The 20,826-nt window shown below is 45.2% G+C and overlaps 2 protein-coding genes across 3 annotated transcripts in view; one reads left to right on the top strand and one right to left on the bottom strand.

Annotated features, from left to right (window-relative positions):
- LOC120903199 (secreted protein C) overlaps positions 1–20,826 on the top strand; it is a 45,816-nt gene that overhangs the window by 12,369 nt on the left and 12,621 nt on the right. The gene's annotated exons all lie outside the window — the stretch shown is intronic.
- Positions 552–20,438, bottom strand: LOC120903200 (lipase member H). The gene is made up of 5 exons (XM_040312478.1): positions 20,322–20,438; positions 17,383–17,808; positions 4,769–4,868; positions 4,273–4,685; positions 552–1,191 (listed from the first exon to the last, which is right to left on the bottom strand). Exons 2-5 carry the CDS (start codon positions 17,435–17,437, stop codon positions 671–673), a joined length of 1,089 nt encoding a protein of 362 aa, XP_040168412.1. The 5' UTR covers positions 17,438–17,808; positions 20,322–20,438; the 3' UTR covers positions 552–670.

The raw sequence follows: 20,826 nt of genomic DNA, 5'->3' as shown, positions 1-20,826 counted from the left end.
CGGGTGCCATTCCCGATGCCAGTGTGTGTGTGTGTGTGTTTGTGCTATCGCACATTTCGGCTGATTGGTTGGTTGGGCAATAAATAATGAAACAAAACGGGTTAACCGGCTGTAAGCGTAAAGGACATGTGAAAAGGGGGAACCGTTTCTTGAAGATTTTTTTTTGCTTTTGCTCCGTGCTTGTTGAGAATTTAATGAGACTATCAGTGGAGCAGGTACTGGCTGGCAGTTTTGGAAGCAAGTCGAGCAGCCTTGTTAATGCTCGCGAAAGAGGGGGATAAATCGGGGCCCATTATGTAGCGGGCCCGGTCCGCCTCTCGTACATTATGATGTGGTTATGGAAAGGTACGGCGGTCTTGTGGTTTTTTTCTTTCACTTTCTTTCCGTCCAGGGCCGACCTTCGGCAACGTGCTATGAATTTTTGATAAAAATGAACAAAACGGGAAGCAAACGACAAGCATCGCATAACGTCCTGCAAAACTTACCATAGATTCCCCTTACCCTTTCTTGCGCCACTTCAAATGAGGTTTTTTCGGTGTGTTTGGGTTTAAAATTTTACAATTTATTATTAATTTGCATAAGAAACCTACCTACACACTATCGTGCGCGGCAGCTTCCAACCACCAGCCGGTGGCCTTTACCTGGAAGCTGGGCGCAGCATTTTGGCATTTTAGGATTTTCGCTGCACCGGCAGTTGCTTTTGCTGCTGTTGCGCCTCGTGCGGCATCAGATTCTTCCCGAACGGTGGCTGCGGGTTGGTGCTGAGGTAGAACTTACCGCGCAGCGTCCGATCCGTGTACATGCCCATAAACACTTCCCGCGTCATGGTGCAGTTGTTGGTGTCTCGGGTCGAGCGGCTCGCTGCACCCGTGGCCGGCGCGTCGGTCGGTTCGCACCGTTCGCAGAGGAAGCCTTGCGGTCGGGTGAGCGATTCGGCAAAGTACTGCCAGGCCCGGGCATGGCTACAGCCAATAAATACACCCAGCCAACGGTTTTTGGCCAGCTCCTGTTGGGCGCAGCCCGGCTGCAGCGGGACGCCACCGTTCGGGTAGAAGTCGACGTGCCCGAGCGGCCACGGGTAGCCTAGCAGACCGCCGTCCGTGTGGATGACGTCGACGAACTCCGCATCCTTCGGGCTGAGACGCTGGGAGGCACGCTCAAACACGTACAGCGGGAAGGCCGGATCTAAACCTGGACGAGTTGGAAAGGAAAAAAAAAAACAAAGAACTTATCAACGTGAAGGACACATTCGGGTCGTAATGCAATTAATCAAAAAGTCCTCCCTTCTACGTTCTTCAACGCCATGTGGTGTCCGGCTTGTTTTGCTCTTGCTCCCGCCAAGATTATTGCTCTAGTTTTCTTGTCTGGAAGGAACAGCCCAGATACTCTTCTGTGCCCATACTTTGCGTTGATTTATAGCTCACCGGCAAAAGTTTTGATGGCGAACGTTTTGGACGTCGCGATCGGTAATGGGAAGCCACCCAAAACCCGATGCGCGATGTATGAAGAAGCTTTTATCGGGAGGGGAGGTGGCCGCTTTCTGGAGAGCTTTTTAACCCTGCGTTTTATGGCGCTCGTACGCCACTCGTACCCAAACTATATATATCGAGTGGCAGTTGTGTCCCCCGGAATCCAGGTGCCAGGTCGAAGGGAGAGAAAAAAGGGTCAGCAAACTATCGTGTGCCGTTCTTACGACGCTAGACCGAATCGAAATGGACTCGACGGTGGCTAAACGGCGTGCACTGCTACTGTACTAAGAGGACCTCAGGCGGGTGAAAGGAACGGTCCGAATGGAATGCGAGCAATAAATAAATAGCGTATAAATTTTTATCGTCATTTCCTTTGCTGCCGGTCGGGCGAAATAAATGGCCTGTTCTCTGGCGGTTTCGATTCTCGGTGATGGGGACACAAACACACAAACAAACAGAGCAGAAAAGAGTAGAACAGTGGCCACAAACGATGATATAGTTTGGTTTTGGTTTGCTCCAGGAGGCAGTTTATTTAGTGCTTTTGTTTTGTTTTTTGAGGCGAGCGATGAGCCAGCCATCGAAATAGTTGGAATATACTAATGATTGATCGATTTAATATGATATTGATAGGATGTCTAGGGCTGGCGGCTGGAAGAGAGGATCGTAGGGCTGGGAATGCGTTTCACGCGGAATTTAGGAACGGTTTGGGCTTCGTTTATGAGCTTATGATTTATTCGATTTAGGGGACGGAGGAGCACGATGCTTAAGCTGAATATTGTGGTTTAGTTTTTTGTGTGTGGTCTATGTTGCAGGGTTTCTTGAGTTGATTTTTCTTTTTTTTTCAATGCTGTCATGATTATTTTCTGAGAGTATCTAAAATGGTAATTTGCGCTAAGTTGTATGTACAGTATACGCTCGGTAATCTGCACCAGTTTAATCCACACTTTTGACAATCAAATTCAATCAATTGGTCAAAAGTAGTGTACTATGTTTAATAAGGTAAATGAATCTTTCTGTTGGCACGCTAACGACCTCGTGCATTTTGACAGGCGATTGTTTACAAAACATCAAGCTGTATACGATAGCTCGAATAGTTGGAACTAAAAACACCAGAGGTCACGTTGTTAGATAAGGACAAAACGATATCTGCAAATATGAGACAACTAGCTGGATAAACTTAGGGCAAACTAGCTAAGTTCGGCTCAAGCCGTTAAGTAGGGTCAAATAGGGTCGAGCAGATCAGCTGATCGAGGACCGAGGCGCCATCGAAAATTGTCAGTAGCAAAAGATAAAGCAGAAAGGACAGACTAATTTTCAAACTGAGCAAATACATATTAAATACACACAAAGCCAGTTCTAAGAAAGTCTATCCAGCTACTCTACAAATTGTTACCAGGCGTAACAACATTTAAAAACTAGTGCGAAACTTTCTATCCAGAGTTATTTTCCTTGTAATGTAATGTAATAATTAACTCATAAACCGAGACATAAATAAGAATTTAAAATCAATCAAGCAAGAGTGGATTATCGAGCGTATACTGTAATCAGAGCATTTTTTGTCTCTCTCTCTCTCTTTGTCTTTCTTTCACCATCACCCTCACGCACAGGTTAACAACAGGTAATCCCCGAAATATGACTGTATTAGATCATGAAATTGAAAAAAAAATTCCCAGGCGTAAGTCGAAAAAGTCGTTGGAGTGAAGAGCTCAAGTGTCGAAATCTATGATATCGTGTATTTTATATAAAACAATGTTCGATAATGTATTAATCTTATTTCAAAAGTCATTTACATGCCATAAAGATTCCAGATTGGGTAGTTAAGGAAACTTTATAAATGTGTATGTAACGGTTATCATCATGAAATTAAAAAAAAAGTCAATTCCTTGTAAATGACAGCTTTTAACTGTCAAAATCAAAATGGATGTATCTGCAAGTCAGTGTAACTCGAAAGAATCGTATCTCGAGGGTTGCCTGTATTATACATCTAAAAGAATCATTTACATGGGCTTGCAATTTGGCTCAAGAGTTAAATAAGTAAGGCCTTTGCGCTTGCAGTTCCTCTATTTATTAAATTCTCATTTAGTGCAGGTTCCTTTGAGAATGTTCCAGCATCACATGTGCCTAATTCATGACTAAAAATGGCTGAAAAGCAATTCAATTATCCTTTAAAACTACAATAAAGTTAGTTTGCATACTTTTATGCTGGAAAGGGCAGTAATTTTGGATAATGAAGTATATTTAAACGGCTTCATAGTCTGATCTGTGAAAGCTTGTTGCGATGGCTTCTGAATAATGCACAATCTTCTTGAAGAAAAAGGAGAAAAGCCTATTTGCTTTATAACGAAGGCCTATTTATGGTGCAACAAAGTTTTCCACACTGATTTTTTGCAACAAGGAAGGAAAAGGGGAACAAAACGCGATACAAAATCCACTACTCCAGTATGTGTATGTGTGTGTGAGGCTGTATGCTACCTCCTGCATCATTGAAACAGATGAAATTTTGTTACAAGCTGCAGTGGTGTAGCGCAAGAAGTTTAAGGTTCTTTTTCTCCCATAGCCTTTCCCCCAAAGTTTGCTCACCGTCCGGAACTTTTCTTCATAATGAACCGGGACGCTGTGGAAAACGGTGGCCACTTTATCATTTTCCCATTTCCTTTCCCGGAGCTTACGGTGGCGGCGTTTTACCATTGTTGAATCTGAGCGCTTGCCCAAAGCATCGTCGAGAACGGTTGCTTCCAAGTTTGTTTAATCCCACGGCTCAAACCCCCCCGAACAACCAACCAACCAACCCAACCCAACTTACCGGTGATGCGGGGCAGCTTAAGGCCCCACTCGTTCAGCGTTTTGCCAGCGAACCCAGCCACCTCCGCGCCGAGGCTGAACCCGATCAGGTGGATCTTCTCGAGCGGAAACTCGGACAGCACCAGAAACCGCACGAACCGTGCAATGTAGCGACCGACGCGCGGCCCATTCTGCACCGAGTTCACGTACCAGGGCAGCGCGGTGAGGGGGCTCCAGTCGACCAGCACCACATTGTAGTCGTCGGCGGCGAGCAGCGCATCCTTCATCTGTTTGCTGCTTTCGCCCGCCCCGCCCGGCGCCCGCTCGGAAAAGCCGTGCAGATAGATGACGAGCGGATTGGTGCGGTTCAGGTGGGCCGCCCGGAGGTGCTTCTTGTCCGACACGAACAGGGTGTCACCGGTGTCGGGGTTTTGTCTGCGTGCGGATGGGGGTGTTTGGAGACGGATTAATGGTTGCATATTGTCGGATTTGCCATTTGGGTTGCCGTACGGGCTTACCGTGTGAAGAGAAAGAACTGTATATCCTTCGGCTCCCGGATGGGGCAGCAATTATCACAGTCACCGCGGGGCGCCGGCGAGTACATCAAAGGCAGACCACCTAGAAGATGGGATAGGAAGAAGAAGTAAATAATTATTTGATGGGTTTCAAAATAGAAGCTTCCAGGCAAAACGCTTTAAAGTTCGAAGCAATTTCATGCAAATTTTCATACGATTTCTATCTCCCAGCATTATCTTTGTCCATAAATTGCCACTAATTATATGCAAACACACATCAAATCCTCAGTTAAATTCTCCTATGAAATTAGGGATCATGTTTGCGTGAAATCGTTTTCGGCAAATCATTGCAAAAATCTGTTAGTTCCCTTGTGTTTGTTTTTTTTTTGTGTACGTCTGGTGTGTGATTTTAGGTAATTTCTCATACCAAAATGCTTCACTGCCGGACAGTTCCAGGTTTATGGTCTCTAGCCCACCACACTCTGCACACCTTTATGGTGACACGAACAGGCAAAAAAACACGAACCAAAATGTCATTCCTACGAGTTCCATTAGCTAATTGGGAACGGAACTGGAACCCGAAAAAAAGAAAACACAAAACCGATGAGTAACTGTCGGTGTGGAGCTCGGCTTTTTTAATTATATTTTTATACCTGGCCAGGCAAAGAAGGGCGCCGCAGGGGACTGGTATACTGCTTCCAAGAAATATGATAGTCCGATTTGGTACACAAATCTGGAGTGGGAGTGTTTGTGCTGCTTTGAAAATAGCAGCGATAAAGTAATTAGTTTATATTGCTTCGCAAAAAAAAAGACACTACAAGGAACAGAGTAGTATTTCCTGTGCACACCTGCGTTCAGCGTCAATTGGGAAAATTAACTTGAACCTAAATCAATAGCATACACCAAAAAGAGGTGCTTTTCTTCAATGATGCCTATCCAAAACTTCCATCTTGACAGGTGGTGAGCAGTGTAATCGAATTAATTGATGGATGGATAGGGAACTTTCAAATGCAACATCATCACCACCATCACCTCAGCAGCAGCTCGGAAAAGCAATCGACGCTGCTAGACTTCCCTTCCTGACCTGACAGCAGTTGTCGCAATCTATCGAGAACATGTCGCCAACAACGACACACACACACAAACACACCTACCGGGTGACATCGTGCAATGTGTTCGTCAGTCAAATTTGTCCCCGGAAGTGGGCCACCATTGCAGCAAGAAGCACGGCGACACTGACACATTGCTCGTTGGGCATGTTTTGCTTTTCTCTCTCTCTCTCTCGTCCTTTTCTGTGCTTCTCTTTGCTTTTTACTGTTGATGGGAAATGCATTATGGAACTGGTTGTGGACAGCCTGGGCTGTCTTGCCCCCCGAAGGTATGCAAAGAAGCAGCTAAATATGGTCTAATAAAGGAACAAGGCAGAAGACCAACAAAAAAGAGGGAACACGTAATGGCTGTCAAAGACTTGTCACGATCGCCCACAATTGAGGTGAGACGACACCAGAGTGCAATGGAAAAGTCGGCGGTGGCGATGGTTTCGAGCTCGAAAGCACTTCCCTGTGTGTGTGCTCGCGCTCGGCTTGTTGCCAGCTAGGGCTAGGTTGTGGTTTTTGGAAGGTACACAAAGAATAGGTTTTCCTTTTTTTTTGGGAACAGAGATGCCTGGAAGATGAATTCTTAACCTAGATTTTGAGTCAGCCTTTCACTGTGGCAAAAAGAGCACACGGCGGAGTAGGAATTGCACCGGAAGGCCCGGTTTGTCGTTGCACATCGTTTGCTGCATTTCATTAGTTTTCAGTGGTGTGCTCTAAAAAGGAAAAACAAGTAAACGACAGCTGAGAACAAGGATGCTGTGTGTTTCGTTTGCTTTTGGGATCTGGTGTCTGGAAGGCAAAAAAAAGGAGGCAGCTTTCTTTTTGTGCAGCATTTTCAGTTAGTTTTGTGCATTAGTGCATACGTGCGAAACGGTCGGATTCGATGTTTGTTGTTTATGTTCGTGTTTCGATTTGTGTTGCCTGTTGTTGGATCAAATGTTGAATTTAGGTCACTGTTCCTGTTCGATGTTTGATACTTGTTCCTTTTTTAGATGGTTTGTTAAAGGATTAGCGTTGTTTTCGTAGCTTATTTATACATCTCCGGGATTGGTTTTTTGGCTCATTCCGCCTCCAGAAATTGAGTTCATACTTTATATGAAATTTTTTTATGAAATAAATAAATACTTTAAAACGCCTAAAGGTATGCAATATCTATACAATTGAATATTCCAATAGGATTCCAGGATTGAAAGTGTAACTGGAATTTTGTGTCTTGTGGAAGCATTTAAACGTTGAAAAAATAACGCGTATTGCATACTTTTAGGCGCTTACTTGAGCAAACTTGCAAATTGAGATATACATAATGGAAAATCGTCTTTTTTCATTATAGAATTTGTTGCATTGTAATTTACTATTAGTTTTCATCAAAACAATTGTTCATTGAAAATAACATTAATGCCTATAAAAGTTATTCGTAACACCCGATCATAAATGGAGTGTGAAAACCCCGCACCGCCCACAGGTCAACACACTCCGCTGCTGTCACTGAATAGCACGACCGGGTTGAAAAACAACTAGCGCATTTTCCCGGAAAGAAGCGCATTTCCTCGCACCCACCCTTTCAATAAAGCTAACTTCAAGCCTGCAGAAGATGGAGACAGAAAGCGCCTCCGAGACCGCCAGACCCAGGCACAAAAACAAACCAAACACAAAGAAGAGTGCGGGAGGGTAACGGTTTTGGCGTGAAGCTTAACGATTTCCGATATGCAAATTAATTTTACACCGTCGTTCATCCTTCCAGTCCTACCCTCCCCAGGTGGTGCTGGTAGCCTGGGGTGAATCCCATTCTTGGCACCCGGGCCGTGCTATTGTCGAACGGCCGAAATTAGTCATTTTGTAACGCTCGCTAGCCCTCCCGGGCCTCCCCGGTCTCTGGGAAAAAAGCAGCGAGACCGAGTGGAGCGTTGCGTTTTGGCGTCAAAAGCGTTTAGCTTCTTCAGCGGCGGCCGGTGTGCTGTGCTGGATTGGACAGCAGCGTACCTTCGGACCGGTAAACCGGTTACGGACATCCTCAATCACGAGTTGGCACGAACTGCACAACACCGGAAATCACGTGTCTCCCGTGTGTATACTTTGTTTTCGCTCACGTTCTGTTTTTGCGTCCTTTCCGCCCATCGGTTCACTGCTCGGTGGCATTGGAATAGTATTTTGAAGCCGTTTGGCAACACTGGCAAAGGGGGGCTTCAGTACGCCCGTTCTTTTCCTAGTAACGTATTGCGACGGAAATCGTCCTTCGTCGATACAATCGGTGCTCGAATGCAGTACACTGCCCGTGTTGGCAATTGTGCCTAATAAAGCGAACAGGGACCAGTGCTGCCAAATTATGCAGATCAATTGAGTGGTCAGTTTTTCAGGCTGGAGTTTTACACTGGTCGATTGCGGATGGGTTGGTTTGATGGGAGTAAATTAGGTTTTATGGCGAAGAGAGTAAAAAGGTATATTTGGAACAATTTAAAAATTACCTGACAACTACAAAGTTTATCTTTTTAGTATTAAGTTTCACTGTGTGTCATTGTACATTGAGCTCCAATTGTAACATACTATCAACTACCGCAAACAACGACCAGCCGGAGCAAACGAAGGCCAATCAGTTTTAGATCACTTTGAAAATATTTGCTCAAACTACACTAAGCCTCAGCCGACTTGCTCGTCCACCGGTCTTATCCAGTTTCGAAAGCAAACAGCAGCAGCAGTAGCATTTGCAGCGATATGGTTCAACAAATATTTGCCCCCCCCACACCCACGTGGGCACGTTTCGCACATTCGTTTGTGTAGGACGCAATTTGGAGTAATCGTCTTCGGGCAGTCTTCCGAGAATCCCTTCCCTTTCGGGCCGCATTGCCCAGCACTAGCGACCGGAACACATGACGACAGCAGGTTCAGGATTTACCGCTAATTATGACATTATGACGTTGGTGTAACCCCTTTTCGATCCCTTCCCGGTCGGCACGGTGTCGCATGTGCTGGACACGACATTTAAATGGTCCATTATCGCCATTTTGAAGCGATCCCCTAAAAAGGGGACGCAGGCCGGTTAGATTTCGGTGTCAATGTGACAGTTAACCCGATTCCTTTCCCGAGCGACGAGACGTGTGAAATGGTTGGCGGTTGCAGGAAATGGACACTTTCACGTCCATTTCCAAATTACTTCCGCACGTGCTTTGTACGGTTGAATGATCTTTTCCGGCGCAGGGAGGAAAGTTGAAAGTTGTATCATTAATTCAGAGAAATTCACAACATCTGAAAGCGTCACTGTAGACACCGAGGAAAGTAGTGTTCGAATGCGAGCTCATTTGTTACATTTTGGCGGCGTCAGTCCGTCACAAGTTCACCACTACTCGGGCTGGAAAAGAAATGGAATTGACAACCACAAGCAAGCAGTAGTGTCTTAGTAGTGAACATTTTTTTCCGGTACATTCCAACACCCCTTCTGGCGAAGGGACTCACGTGGCTAAATGTTTATCCAACACGCCAACTCGCAATCACGCTGCTCCTGCTCCTTCGTCCCTGTCGATAGCGTTCTTGGCGAATGTTTTCGGACATTTTCGGGGGAGACACCAAAGGGCGCCGGGGAAAACAGGGCTGCTCGTTTTCTAATCAGAAATGAAGAATAGACGTACAATCGAATGGGAACACCATTACGTCAAAGGTCAACTTTGGCGAAGATTTACGATAAGCAGTCAAATTACGAACCACTACGTATTAGTGAATCGATAAGCTCAAGGTTTTGGCTGAGCGCTGTGCAAGGCAAAGTAGTCCCACAGGATGAGTGGCATGGAACACGTAAAAGACACAATAAAGTGAACTGTTCCCAAAAAATTGACCACTCTTCCAATGGTATAAGAAAGTGTAACGGCACAAAATACACGCAAATTTTCCGTCGCGATACACGGATTGGAAGATAAATTAACTTTCCCATCGGAGGGAGACGCCCGACACCAGCTCATTTGTCACGGAGGTCCTGTTCTGTGGCGCGTCTAACTTTTAGTTCCCTTCTTTCGCCCATCAACCGACACCAACACTATCAGACTGCTAGGAATGGCCAGTATCGAGTGTGACGAAATGATGGAGCTGTTTTTTTTTTGGGGAGCGACCAATCCCTAGTAAGAACATATAGGCACCAATCTACCTCTACTACTACTACTACTACTACTACTGTTTAGTAGACGCCGAATCCAGTAGACAAATGAGGTTTCTTTAATCAATCAATTCTGGCTCGGGGCTGTCGAGTTCCAAGAAGGTAATAATGATAAACGGATGGGAGGAAAAGAACGCGGTAAAAGGTATCGCTTTCGCTTCTTGCTGTCTGCTTAGCGTCGACCTGAGGTGTGCTGGACAAAGATTGACTCACTGGAAGGTGTAAACGAAGCGAAGCCTGTGTGTTTGTTTGCCTTCTCACCGTCCTTGCTGGGATTATATAAAGCAGGTTAGGTAACGGAGAAAGAGAGAGAGAGAGTGAGAGGAGGATCGATTTCTTCACCATTACAATACAGAATTTTCGGTACGGAAAAAGAAATGCGCACACATACACACTTGTGTAAACATAAACACACATTTTTGGGGACGAAAAGCTAGGAAAATGTCCAGCTTATCCGTCTCAAAAAAGAAGGTGACAGGAAAAAATGGTCAAACGAAAAGTGTACCAACGGAAGCAAAGGGGTTAAATAGTCAAGATTAGATCTTGCTTTTGTTCCCCCGTCTGGAAATGGAAATTGCGACTAGCGGTATCGTAATGGCACACTGTATTGTTAGATGTCATCAACACGGCCTGACTTATGTGGACTTCTCACAAAGGGGACAAAGGGGAGGGTTTAGGGACCAATGATCAAAGGTCGAACTGATTTGTGACATTTTGAAATAAGTATGTGTGCTATTTTTCGACTTTTCAAGGTAATTTTCGTAGAAGTTAATTTATAGTAACGGTTTTATCAAGTTTTCAACCGAACTCTGAATGCTGAAGTCTCAAATAATACGACAAATTTTGGACAACGGTGTTCACTGGATAATTTCCATGATTTTTTTCTGTCATACTAAGATTAGAAGTTTCTACACCGTCCATTGATTAAAGATATTAAAGAAATAAACTCCGGTCAGTACAGATGGGTAATACTAGCTTTCCTTGTATGTTCTAATAGTGTTCAGGATATCTGAAAGTATTCTAGGATTATCTGATTTCATCAGAAAGACAGACTCATCTCGCTATTTTGATTATGAAGTTTGAAATCAAAACTTTTAGTAGACAAGGAGAACCCTCTGAACCCTTGGCGGTCCCGTGGTACATTCGTCAACTCGAACGACTCAATAACACCCCCGTCATGGGCTCAAGCCCAGAATGGACCGTCCCTCCCGTAGCAAGGATTGACTAACCGGCTACGTGGTAATGAACTAAGTCTCCAAAGCCTATACAGGCCGGCATGTCCGCGTAGGACATTACGCCAAATAGAAGAGTAGAACCCTCTGATGAGAGCTTTTTCATCAAAGATTGCCGAGAAACGCTCAGAGATATTTATAACAATCTGGACTTCTTTAAAGTGTTGTTAGAAATTTGCTACAAGACTTCCCGAAAAACTGCACATCAAAATAAAACGCCTTGGAAAGTCGATAAAATAATCTAGAAAAGGGGGCCTTTCCGGGTTGAAATTTCAGCCTGTCAGCTGTTTGCATTGTATAGTAGTTTTCGAGCAGCTATCTAAGTCGGTATATTATATAGGTGGGCTTATCCCAAGATGTATGAATTCAGAAGGCCGATTTTTATCGCTTCTGCTTCTGAATGAAGATTTTAAGAGTGTTTTGTGTATTCGTTAAGCCTCCAGAAAGCTTTTTGGAACAAAAGTTTTCACCCATCTTGTTAAAAAATGATATTCTAATTTGGTTATAAAAAAATGCAATGAGACCACCTGGACTACATACACTTTGATTCTGGATTCCATCACCAGATCTCTTTAATGCACCTTGGGATAAATGGAAACAACACCCTGTTTTCGAGCAGGTACTCGAATCTAATTCTAGCTTTGAGGCTAGAATAATCTAGACTGAAAATTGTAGGTTAGTTTTGTGTGTGGTTTTGTATGGAGTTTTTACATGATTTCAGACTCCAACTGTCAAACTCCATACAAAAAACTGAATAGAATCGTGAAGGGCCCCAAAGCTGGTCTAATACAACATTTTTTTGAGAATTCTACTATAAAAACATTAAAGTCTACTAAGTTTAAGTAAAATATGTTGTAAAGGATTTCGTCTCAATGTCTGCAATACTTTGGAGAATCGTATCGGAATTGCCTTTAATTCGATTAAAGATAATTCTTGCTTATACTTTAACTCAAGTGTACAGTGTTTCTTGACGATTTTTATCGCATTCCCAGGGTACTGTCTCTTAAGTACTTTTTGAACAAGCTGTTTGAGCTTTTGTCATGTGAAAGTGTAAAAAAAATCATAAAAACCTTGCGACCCACAATATCATTTTAGCGCAAAAGCTTAATTCCTAACATTCCTATGGTTCGAAAATAGTGACCTTGGGCGACACAGTACGCACTTTACGTAATAATTCTCCAATCACACTCCAACCCTCACCAACCGCTCCCACCAACACCCCTCATGCAATCTCACTCTCGCTGTCGTGCGCTAACGAACGAGTCATCGAACAACGCCCCGTGCCACCATTAGTTTGGCGTTCAATTAATGTAATCAATCAAGTTATTTAACCACCGCCACCCGGCAATCCGTCCAACGAGTGTCGCCCCACTGATGACGTGTCAGTCCGAACAACACCCCGCGTCAGCTAGGGCGCTGACCCCTTCCCCGAATATCGGGCGGTACTGCGGATGTCCTTCTTGCCACTGCTCGTTCCGAAGGCCGGCAATGACTTTCCGGCACGCGGACGCCGTTTTCACGTCCTCCTCGCAGTGGCAGCGAAAATACTAATCAATCGTGCGGCGTATGCTAAAAATGCTATTTTTAGCACCATTTTCAAGAACATGAGCGTTGAGTAACACGGTACCAATACCCAGATTTCTCAGTGCGTTTAAAGTCAGTCCACTGTCGTTGTCGTTGTCTGATGGCTGATAATGCATTAATAATGAGCTAGTGCTACGCGGAATCAATCGGAACAGCCCTACTGACCTGACCGTTGAGCCTGCGAAGGCTGCCGCTCGGTGTGAGTGTGTGTCTGTGCGATATGACGCCGTCGCGCGTTGTGAAGTGTTTAGCAGTCATGTAGTCATGTTTATGCGCCTAATAATGGTTCATTTTAGCGAATGAGCTGCAATGGTCTCCCGCTCACCGATTGATCCCCAATCGTCAGCGACCTCTAAACGAGCAAACCGTGTGTCATCCAGTCTACAGCGTGATCGTGATCCGGTAACCGAGTGTTTCCAGTTCTGCTCTAGTCATTAGCACTTTGCATAGGAATGGTTTGTTTCTTGTGTTTTTTTACAATCAATTAAAAATGTTCAATGCATTCCAACAACATGGTTGTTAGCACTTTATGATTCAAAACATCCCACCCCGTACCGTGTTCGGTTCAGCATGAGGAGCAAACAGCAAAAGCAGCAAAACCATCGACCTACTAAAAGGGTGCACACTGGTTGAACTGGCTTGTGCAGGGCTGAGCATAAGCCCGCTCGCGAAGGCCAAGCCCGACCATTTGATTCCGTGGCGCAAGTGTTCGCATGCCGGCTTGGCTTAGTATGAGGGGCAGTAAGGAGCTGGAGCTGGCGGGGGCCTCTTTTGTCTCTTGCCTCGGTCTGTTGTTGCATTAACTCGATCAGGGACTTGCAAGGGTGTTTTGACATTGAACTTCATGCTGTTGGTGCGGCATTTGGTGGGGCATTTCACCATAGGTGGAGCATTACTATTTCGGAAGGGAGGATGACAACAAACCATACCAGGGGCACCCGTACGAGTACGGTAATCGAATGAGGATGATCCAATTTAGCTACCGTGTATCGTGGTCGTGACTGAATGCTTCAATTTGTACCTCGCTTTATGATGTGTTTAATTAAAGTATTTTTTTTTCATTACAGTTTTAGATCAGTTTCGTCGCTTCCTTCTTGCCAAATCTCTCTCATCTATTTCGTCACTCTCTGGTTGCTTTTGCACAGCTTTCACTTGAAGTTTTTTAACAACCTCTGACTGTGATTGTCCATCAGTCAAAAAACGGACGAGTGACATGCGAACGTTCGCCGATGTCATCACTAAGTGTACTCACACGTAACGCTAGGTAACGCTACAGCAAACGAGACAGTTGCCGGTCAACGAAATCGAAAACAAACGATAACGTATTTTAACTGACATATACACATATACACACACGACCCCTCCACTCCCCTGTGTAGTGTAATTACAACCGTAATTCTCACTTCTACTCCCCTCACACCGTTTCGTAACGCTTCGGCCCGTCCGTCCGCTACCGCTCGGTTGTCGCGTGCCGACGAAGCATTTGCCTTGCGAGAGTGGCGGAGGAGATTCTTTCGCGCTACAACGAGCTCCATAAAACACGCACGTGGAGGGTGTTTGAGGGGTGGGGAGTGTTAGGGCGTACGATGGCATGCGTAGAAATGGCGTGATTTCTGCATGCCGACGGGGCGGCCTTTTTTTTGCTACCAGGAATGCTTGTTCTTTTCACTTGCAGAAGTTTGCTAATCAGCCGAACTTTACTGGTTCTTCGGGTTTCGTTAGGGGTGGTGATCGAGTAAGGACAGCAATGACACATGTTGCCCCTTATCACATGGTGGAAGAAAAGGGGTTGGAATGCTCTGTTGTTTGCTGTTAATTAGCTCATTTAAATCATAAGGGCAAAGTGGGGGAAAATGCTACAGGTTTGAGCTTTTTTGCGTAGTGAAGCACTAAATTGAACATAGAAAGAGGTCTCGAATGGTGTTTCAAAAATTAACGAAAATTGGGAATACATTGGTCGTTGTTGGAGATGTAAACTCATGTTCTTGACAAACGTTACATTTCGATTTTGTTCTATTTTTCCTTCCCTACTACTACACACGATTACCCATTGATTGTTAATTCAATTGATCTCGGCCTGCACTACCCGCAATGATGCATGGCCGCTAGACATCTCATCATCAAATCTAATAGATTTAATAACATACTCTAGGGGCAAATACCATCCCATCATCGCCGATTGGGTCATGGTTCAATGAATGCGCATAACCAGACTAGACCGGGCTCCGGGCTAAGCTGTGCAAAATTATTGTATTTTTTTCTTCTCAGGGTTATCAAATGCCCTTTAACAGACCGACGTTCAGCATCGCTTGACCTGGTCGCTCGCCCGACCGAGAGCTGGAAGGGAAAGAAGGGGCCAACAAAAAAAAATACACATAAACACTTCCCCAGCCAGATGCTAGACCGCAGCGAGTAGTAGTGACACCATCGCACTTATTGAATTAGTAATTTGATAATCACCAATTAGTGTCTTCCCGTTGCCCTGCGCTCGCTGCGGCTGCCCGGCGTAAGATGTGTGCCGAGGGAATTTCGGTCGTTTCTTCAGGTTGGTCTGTGTATCAGGTCGGTTTTTATTTTGCAAAGGCGCTAACACAATAATGCAGAATGTTGACGGGCTCGATTATACGCGCCAGGGCGAGCCGAGCGGAATCTGATTCACGTTCGCAAACGTTTGGAGCATTTGAAGCATCCACCACCGATCGGATGAAACGGGTCAGGGTTAGCGTTTGTTTTGTAGACAGGCAGTACACAGCCAACGTTACCAATAGTGCATACGGTGCAAGAGCAAATTGTTCGCATCGCTTTCCACTACGAATCGTGCAAAACCCGCGCTAAGGTTGGTTACAAAATGCAGGAAGTGATTGATGCACCGATCATTAGCCGGAGATAGAGAGAGAGTGAGAGAAGAGACAGAGTGTGTGTGTGTGTGTGTGTGTTAAATGCTATGTTGATGTTGTTGATCAGGGTCACCATGGAAGGAGGCTTTCTTAAATTCGTGACTGAGCAATTGTCGATGGTCAAGATCGAATCGAGCTTATGGTGCCTCTTCAAGCTACGCGTGAAGTAGGAAACCGACCGGACCGGTGAAGGTTGCTCTTGGTGGTGATGATGAATGAAAGAGAGTGCCGTCGTAGGTTTGTAGAAACAAGATTGAAGATGATTTTTGATTAATTATTGTTATTGTTGTGAGGAAAATTCGGTTCATCTTGTAGCACTCCAATTATGCTCGGGATGTCAAACTCTGCACATTGAAGGTGATTGCTTGGTACAACAGAGCTATTTCGATGCCTTGGCCTATTGGTTTTGGAGCATTCAAGGAAGGTTGAAAGATTAAATTGAGGCATTAGAGATTCTAAATGATTCAAGAAGTCGTTAGAGTTCCTTGGAGTGATATGAGATCTTCTCAAATCATTTTATGTACTTCAAATTTTGAATTGCTGCTGGATCTTGGGATTCCAGATTGTTTGGAATTCAAATCCAACAAATTCCTGACTTAATTTATCTTCATTGCATATGTCAGTTTTCAGAAGTAAGATAGGACTTGGTCGTCTTTTCCAGTTGAAATTCAACCTTCGTTGACATGTCGTTCGTTCGGATTTTGATGGATTAGTTTCAGTAGTGGAATTTAACTATCCTTTGTAATTCGTTCTATAAAACCTTGATTATGCCTGCCAAGGTTATCATATATAATGTGTACAGAGAGGATCTGATATCGTGTATAGAGCAATGTTCCGACTAAAATATGAATGTCAAAATATTTGACTTTTGTTCCTGAAATTCAAAATTTTACAGTTCTCGTGCTAGAAGAATACAAGACACTTTAGTCATTCCCACCAAATCATATCGTTAGACAACTTTGAACAACTCCAAGAATGTGTGCAACTCCTCTAACGTGTCAAGATGTTTGAGTTACCTAACATTGGAATATGCTTGACGATAAGACTCTAAGTGTGTGTGTTTAAAGTCTTGTATTAACGCACCTGCGCAAAACTTTGTGCCACACACTGTTAGCCACCAAGCCACCATGGTCGACAGTGGCCCAAGGTTGTGTTAGGTTGGAAAGGTAAACACAAACAGACCAACACCAACCGATTTTTCTTTTCGCGAAAACGCACCCCGATTGACATATCTGTTGACACACAGTTTCACGGCGTGCTGTGTGCTTGGCTGTCGTAACCCCGTGGTAAGGGCCCTCGTCACAAGTCACCAAGGCGCAATGTTTGCCCAACCAAAGGCCATCGACTTTGGCGCGGCCGTTTGGGTCAACGTTCGGTTTTGTCGTTTGTCCTCTTCAGCTAAAGGTGTGGTGGTTGTGGGCAATATTGCAGGAAAAACTAAGGCTTTCACCAGAACAGGAGTTCAATAACCCCCTCTAAAGTCCTTTATTACCCCCAGTTCGATTTTGAGTAATGGTGCGCTGGATGCAACCATTTCAAATAAAAAATAAATAAATACAATGGAAACCCCCGACTTATAGCCATCCGTCACGATCGACCTTTTCCCCGTTTCAATCACAAATCGCTTCAATCACTGGGAAATAAAACAAACTACACTGCTACTACTTACCCAACCATAGGGTGAACACTGTGCACAGTGCCAGCTGTCCTTCACTTAGCACCATCTTGAGTGTGTGTTGTTGTTTCCTCCTGTCTATCCTATAAACCACCTGGACGCTTCAGCAAACAGAAAGAGACCGGAAACGCACCGACACTGTTCCACTGCAGACACACACGCGGAAAGCACACACACACACAGGGCACTTGGATTGTCTCTCGCACGCCCGAAACAAAAAGAAACTCCAACGGACACCGTGACGTGAGGGAAGAAAGGGCACGAGGAAAAGAAACTAATTCAGGACAAGCAAGCGTCACTTCACACCGCTGGCAGTTGCTGGCCTCCAATGCCAATGGGTTTTTCGGAGCACACAGGACAGGATGGTCTGCTGCACGTTGTTCTTGTATCCTTCTGCTTCTGGTCCTGGTCTGAAAGTCCCTTTGAGGGGGGAGAATGGGTTGGAAAATTAAACATCAGCGCTAGTACGTGCCGGCGGCGGGACAGAAGCGCGTCCCAAAATCAATACAAAAAACAGCCCATCACCCCGCAAATGGTGCGTCTTTACGGCGTCGGACCAATACATTTCTTCCACTGCACTTGGGTTGGGGTTGTCGGTTTGTTTTTGGCCTGCTGAAGCAATCAGACCAGTCGTCAGTCAGTCACGGACACGGACATTCGAACAGCTGATCACGCAAACAGCGCTGGTGCAGCTGCAACTGCGGTTCGATGCAATTTAAGGGGAACTCCTCATCGGAAGCAAACGAGAGGGTGGTGGTGGAAGAGCTTGAAATTGAATTTTCCGCAATAAATCTCGCACAGCCGACTGACAGCGCACTGTTCGGTTGCTGTTGGTGTGCCGAAAATATGAGTTTTGCCCTGCTTTTTTGCCCTGGGAGTGAAGTTTAGAGCGTGAGATTTATGGTGGTTGATTTTAAACTGGGCCGGTCGGCATCAAACGCACATTTTGCAAAGAGTCAGAAACACACTGGTCTATTCTACAATAATTTCCCCAATTTTTTTGCTTTGTAAACGTTCGCATATCATTTCGCCGGAAGTCGAGCGGAATGATCGCTTCTTTGCAGCAATTTTGGAGAATTTAAACCACCGGCGGCCGCCTGTGTGTGATTTATTCTAATCGTTTGCGCTCGATAGGGCTCATTTAGCACAGTGTGTGTGTGTGAGAGTGTGTGTGGAAAAGTAGTGAAAATGCAAACAGAAAAAAGGGAAAAACTTCTAGCCTACTCCGTTACGCTTGACGACCCGCTGATGGACCGATTGGGGGCTTTGTAAAAGCTATGATGGGAACTTTAATTGGAGGTGTGCAATATATTCACCCCACTTGTAGGCTTTTTTGTTCTATTAAATGAAGCTGCCGTACAATCGTTTTTCAATGGTGAGCAAATAAATATTTTACTCTTGCCGTTTTTGTTGCAAAAAGCAAGGTTGTTCTGCGCTCGAAAAACAATTCTGCAAGGATCTAATATTGCGCTGACAGCGTTTGTCTTGCGCTGTCTTGATCCAACCGAAGACAAGCCCCGTGCGCTGGCTCATTATTTATTCCGTTAATTGCACCGGTACATTAATCATCTTCCCGGCAAAACACTGCCTCAAACGCCACCACATTACCAGATCGTTTAGCGCTCGCACAGTGTGCACACAAGCCAAAGCTCGCGGAGGTGGTAAAACAGCGAAAAACGCGACGAATAAAATCAAAACAATAACCGCTTACGCCGCCTGACACTGAATGTCACCGGGCACTCGAAGTCGCCGCCACCGTGAAGGCAAACACCGTGCCGCCAAAAAAGATGTACACACACACACACAAACCACAAACCAGCGCCAGTGTCACGACCGAAACGCAGACCGCACCACCACCGAAAATGTTCAACTGCAGTTCCAAAAAGATTCAATGTCAGGCAATCCATCGTGTGACATCAATTAGTGACGCGCCAGGGGGGAGCTTTTTTCGGGCGCTGTCGCAACGCACAGGTGCTTTGTTTGGGGGCACGCTTGGTGCCAACCTGGCCTCGACCCCGCTAACTGGGGGAGAGAGAAAAAACAGGTTGACATCGAACTTGCATCTCTGGTCGGGTGCAGCAGCAGCAGCTGCTACGCGTCTTGTAATGACAACCATTTAGAGTCGTGTGGGTTACAATGAACTTTCTGCTGACGCCTCTCCTCTAGCGATCGGATGAGAATGCATGTGATGTTTTATGCCCCCAAACCGATTAAATGTTAAGCTGCAAAGCTTCACACACACGCACAACAAACACCCGTTGCAGCGGTGTTGCGTGTCGGTTAAATATAATCATCAAAGCAGCGCGATGGCTTTTTTGCTGCTGCTGTTGTGCGCTTCTGTCCACGCTATGGTTGATGAAATTAGTTCAATATCGCCGGAACCTGTGCCAAGTTCGTCAGGCAGGCCTCTCGGCTGGCTTAAGCGCCGAGAAGCTTCTCCGGTTTCGGAACGGTGCGCGCGCGCGCACGCGGATTGGAATTGGAAATATGGTTCCATTTACGGTTTCGCCACAACTCCCGCACACAAAACGCGAGCAAATCTGTCGCAATCGAGCGATTTGGTATCAAGATTGTGTGCTTAATTTGTTGTATAAATATAATAGTGGCTGCTTTCGCATTTTCTTTTTTTTTCACGCGCCGTGGATTGATCGCCTAAGAGCGAGTAACAAAAGACTTGAACGCTGCTGTATGAATGTGGAAGCGACGAACCCCGTTTTTGTGCTCAACTTGAACTAACGAATTGTTGTTGTTATTTTAATATTTAAAGAGGGTTTGGACCTCTTGCATCTTTTTCACCTCTGAACAAATTCTACAAAAAAAAATCCTTCAAAAGTATCTTAAAACATGTTTTCACTAATTTTGTCTATTAGCCAACACCAGCTACAAATAGCGTCTTATTTTAAGCATTTGTCATCCATTTGCCCATCACTCACTCAGCAATCACCACACCATCACGCTGTTTCACACACAACCGAAAACCGATAGCCGGTTCGCACGCAACGCACGCGTAGCCACACGCACCAAGCGGGTTCGATGCAGTACGATCATTAGCGCGCGACGATCGACGCGAAACTGACGCGGCATCTAACGCGGCTAGCCTGCGTTGGTGCGCGGGTCGGTCACACTTTCCGCCACCTCCTTTGATCGAATCGGTTGTCGGATCGGGTGGTGGTAATCGTGCGTTGGGTGGTGGTGGTAGCAGCGATCGAACCCCGACTGCTTAGATTTTCACGGTCATCGGTGATAAAGCGACGAACCTCACTCAAAAATCGTTGATTTGCCTCCGCGCGATCAAGTCCGGTTCCCAAAAAATAAAAAAAATAAAAGCAAAGGGAAGACTTTCTGTCCGGCCGGCCGCCTGACTGTTAATGAACCCTTCTGCAATATCACAGCTCAGAAGTATTAAGTGGATTTAAGGGTGATGTGACCATTGACCGC

This window comes from Anopheles arabiensis, chromosome 3 (genome assembly GCF_016920715.1).
Source record: "Anopheles arabiensis isolate DONGOLA chromosome 3, AaraD3, whole genome shotgun sequence".
Taxonomy (NCBI): Eukaryota; Metazoa; Arthropoda; class Insecta; order Diptera; family Culicidae; genus Anopheles; species Anopheles arabiensis.
Note: the sequence above shows the minus strand (reverse complement) of the source record. Positions and strands in the feature narration are given on the sequence as shown.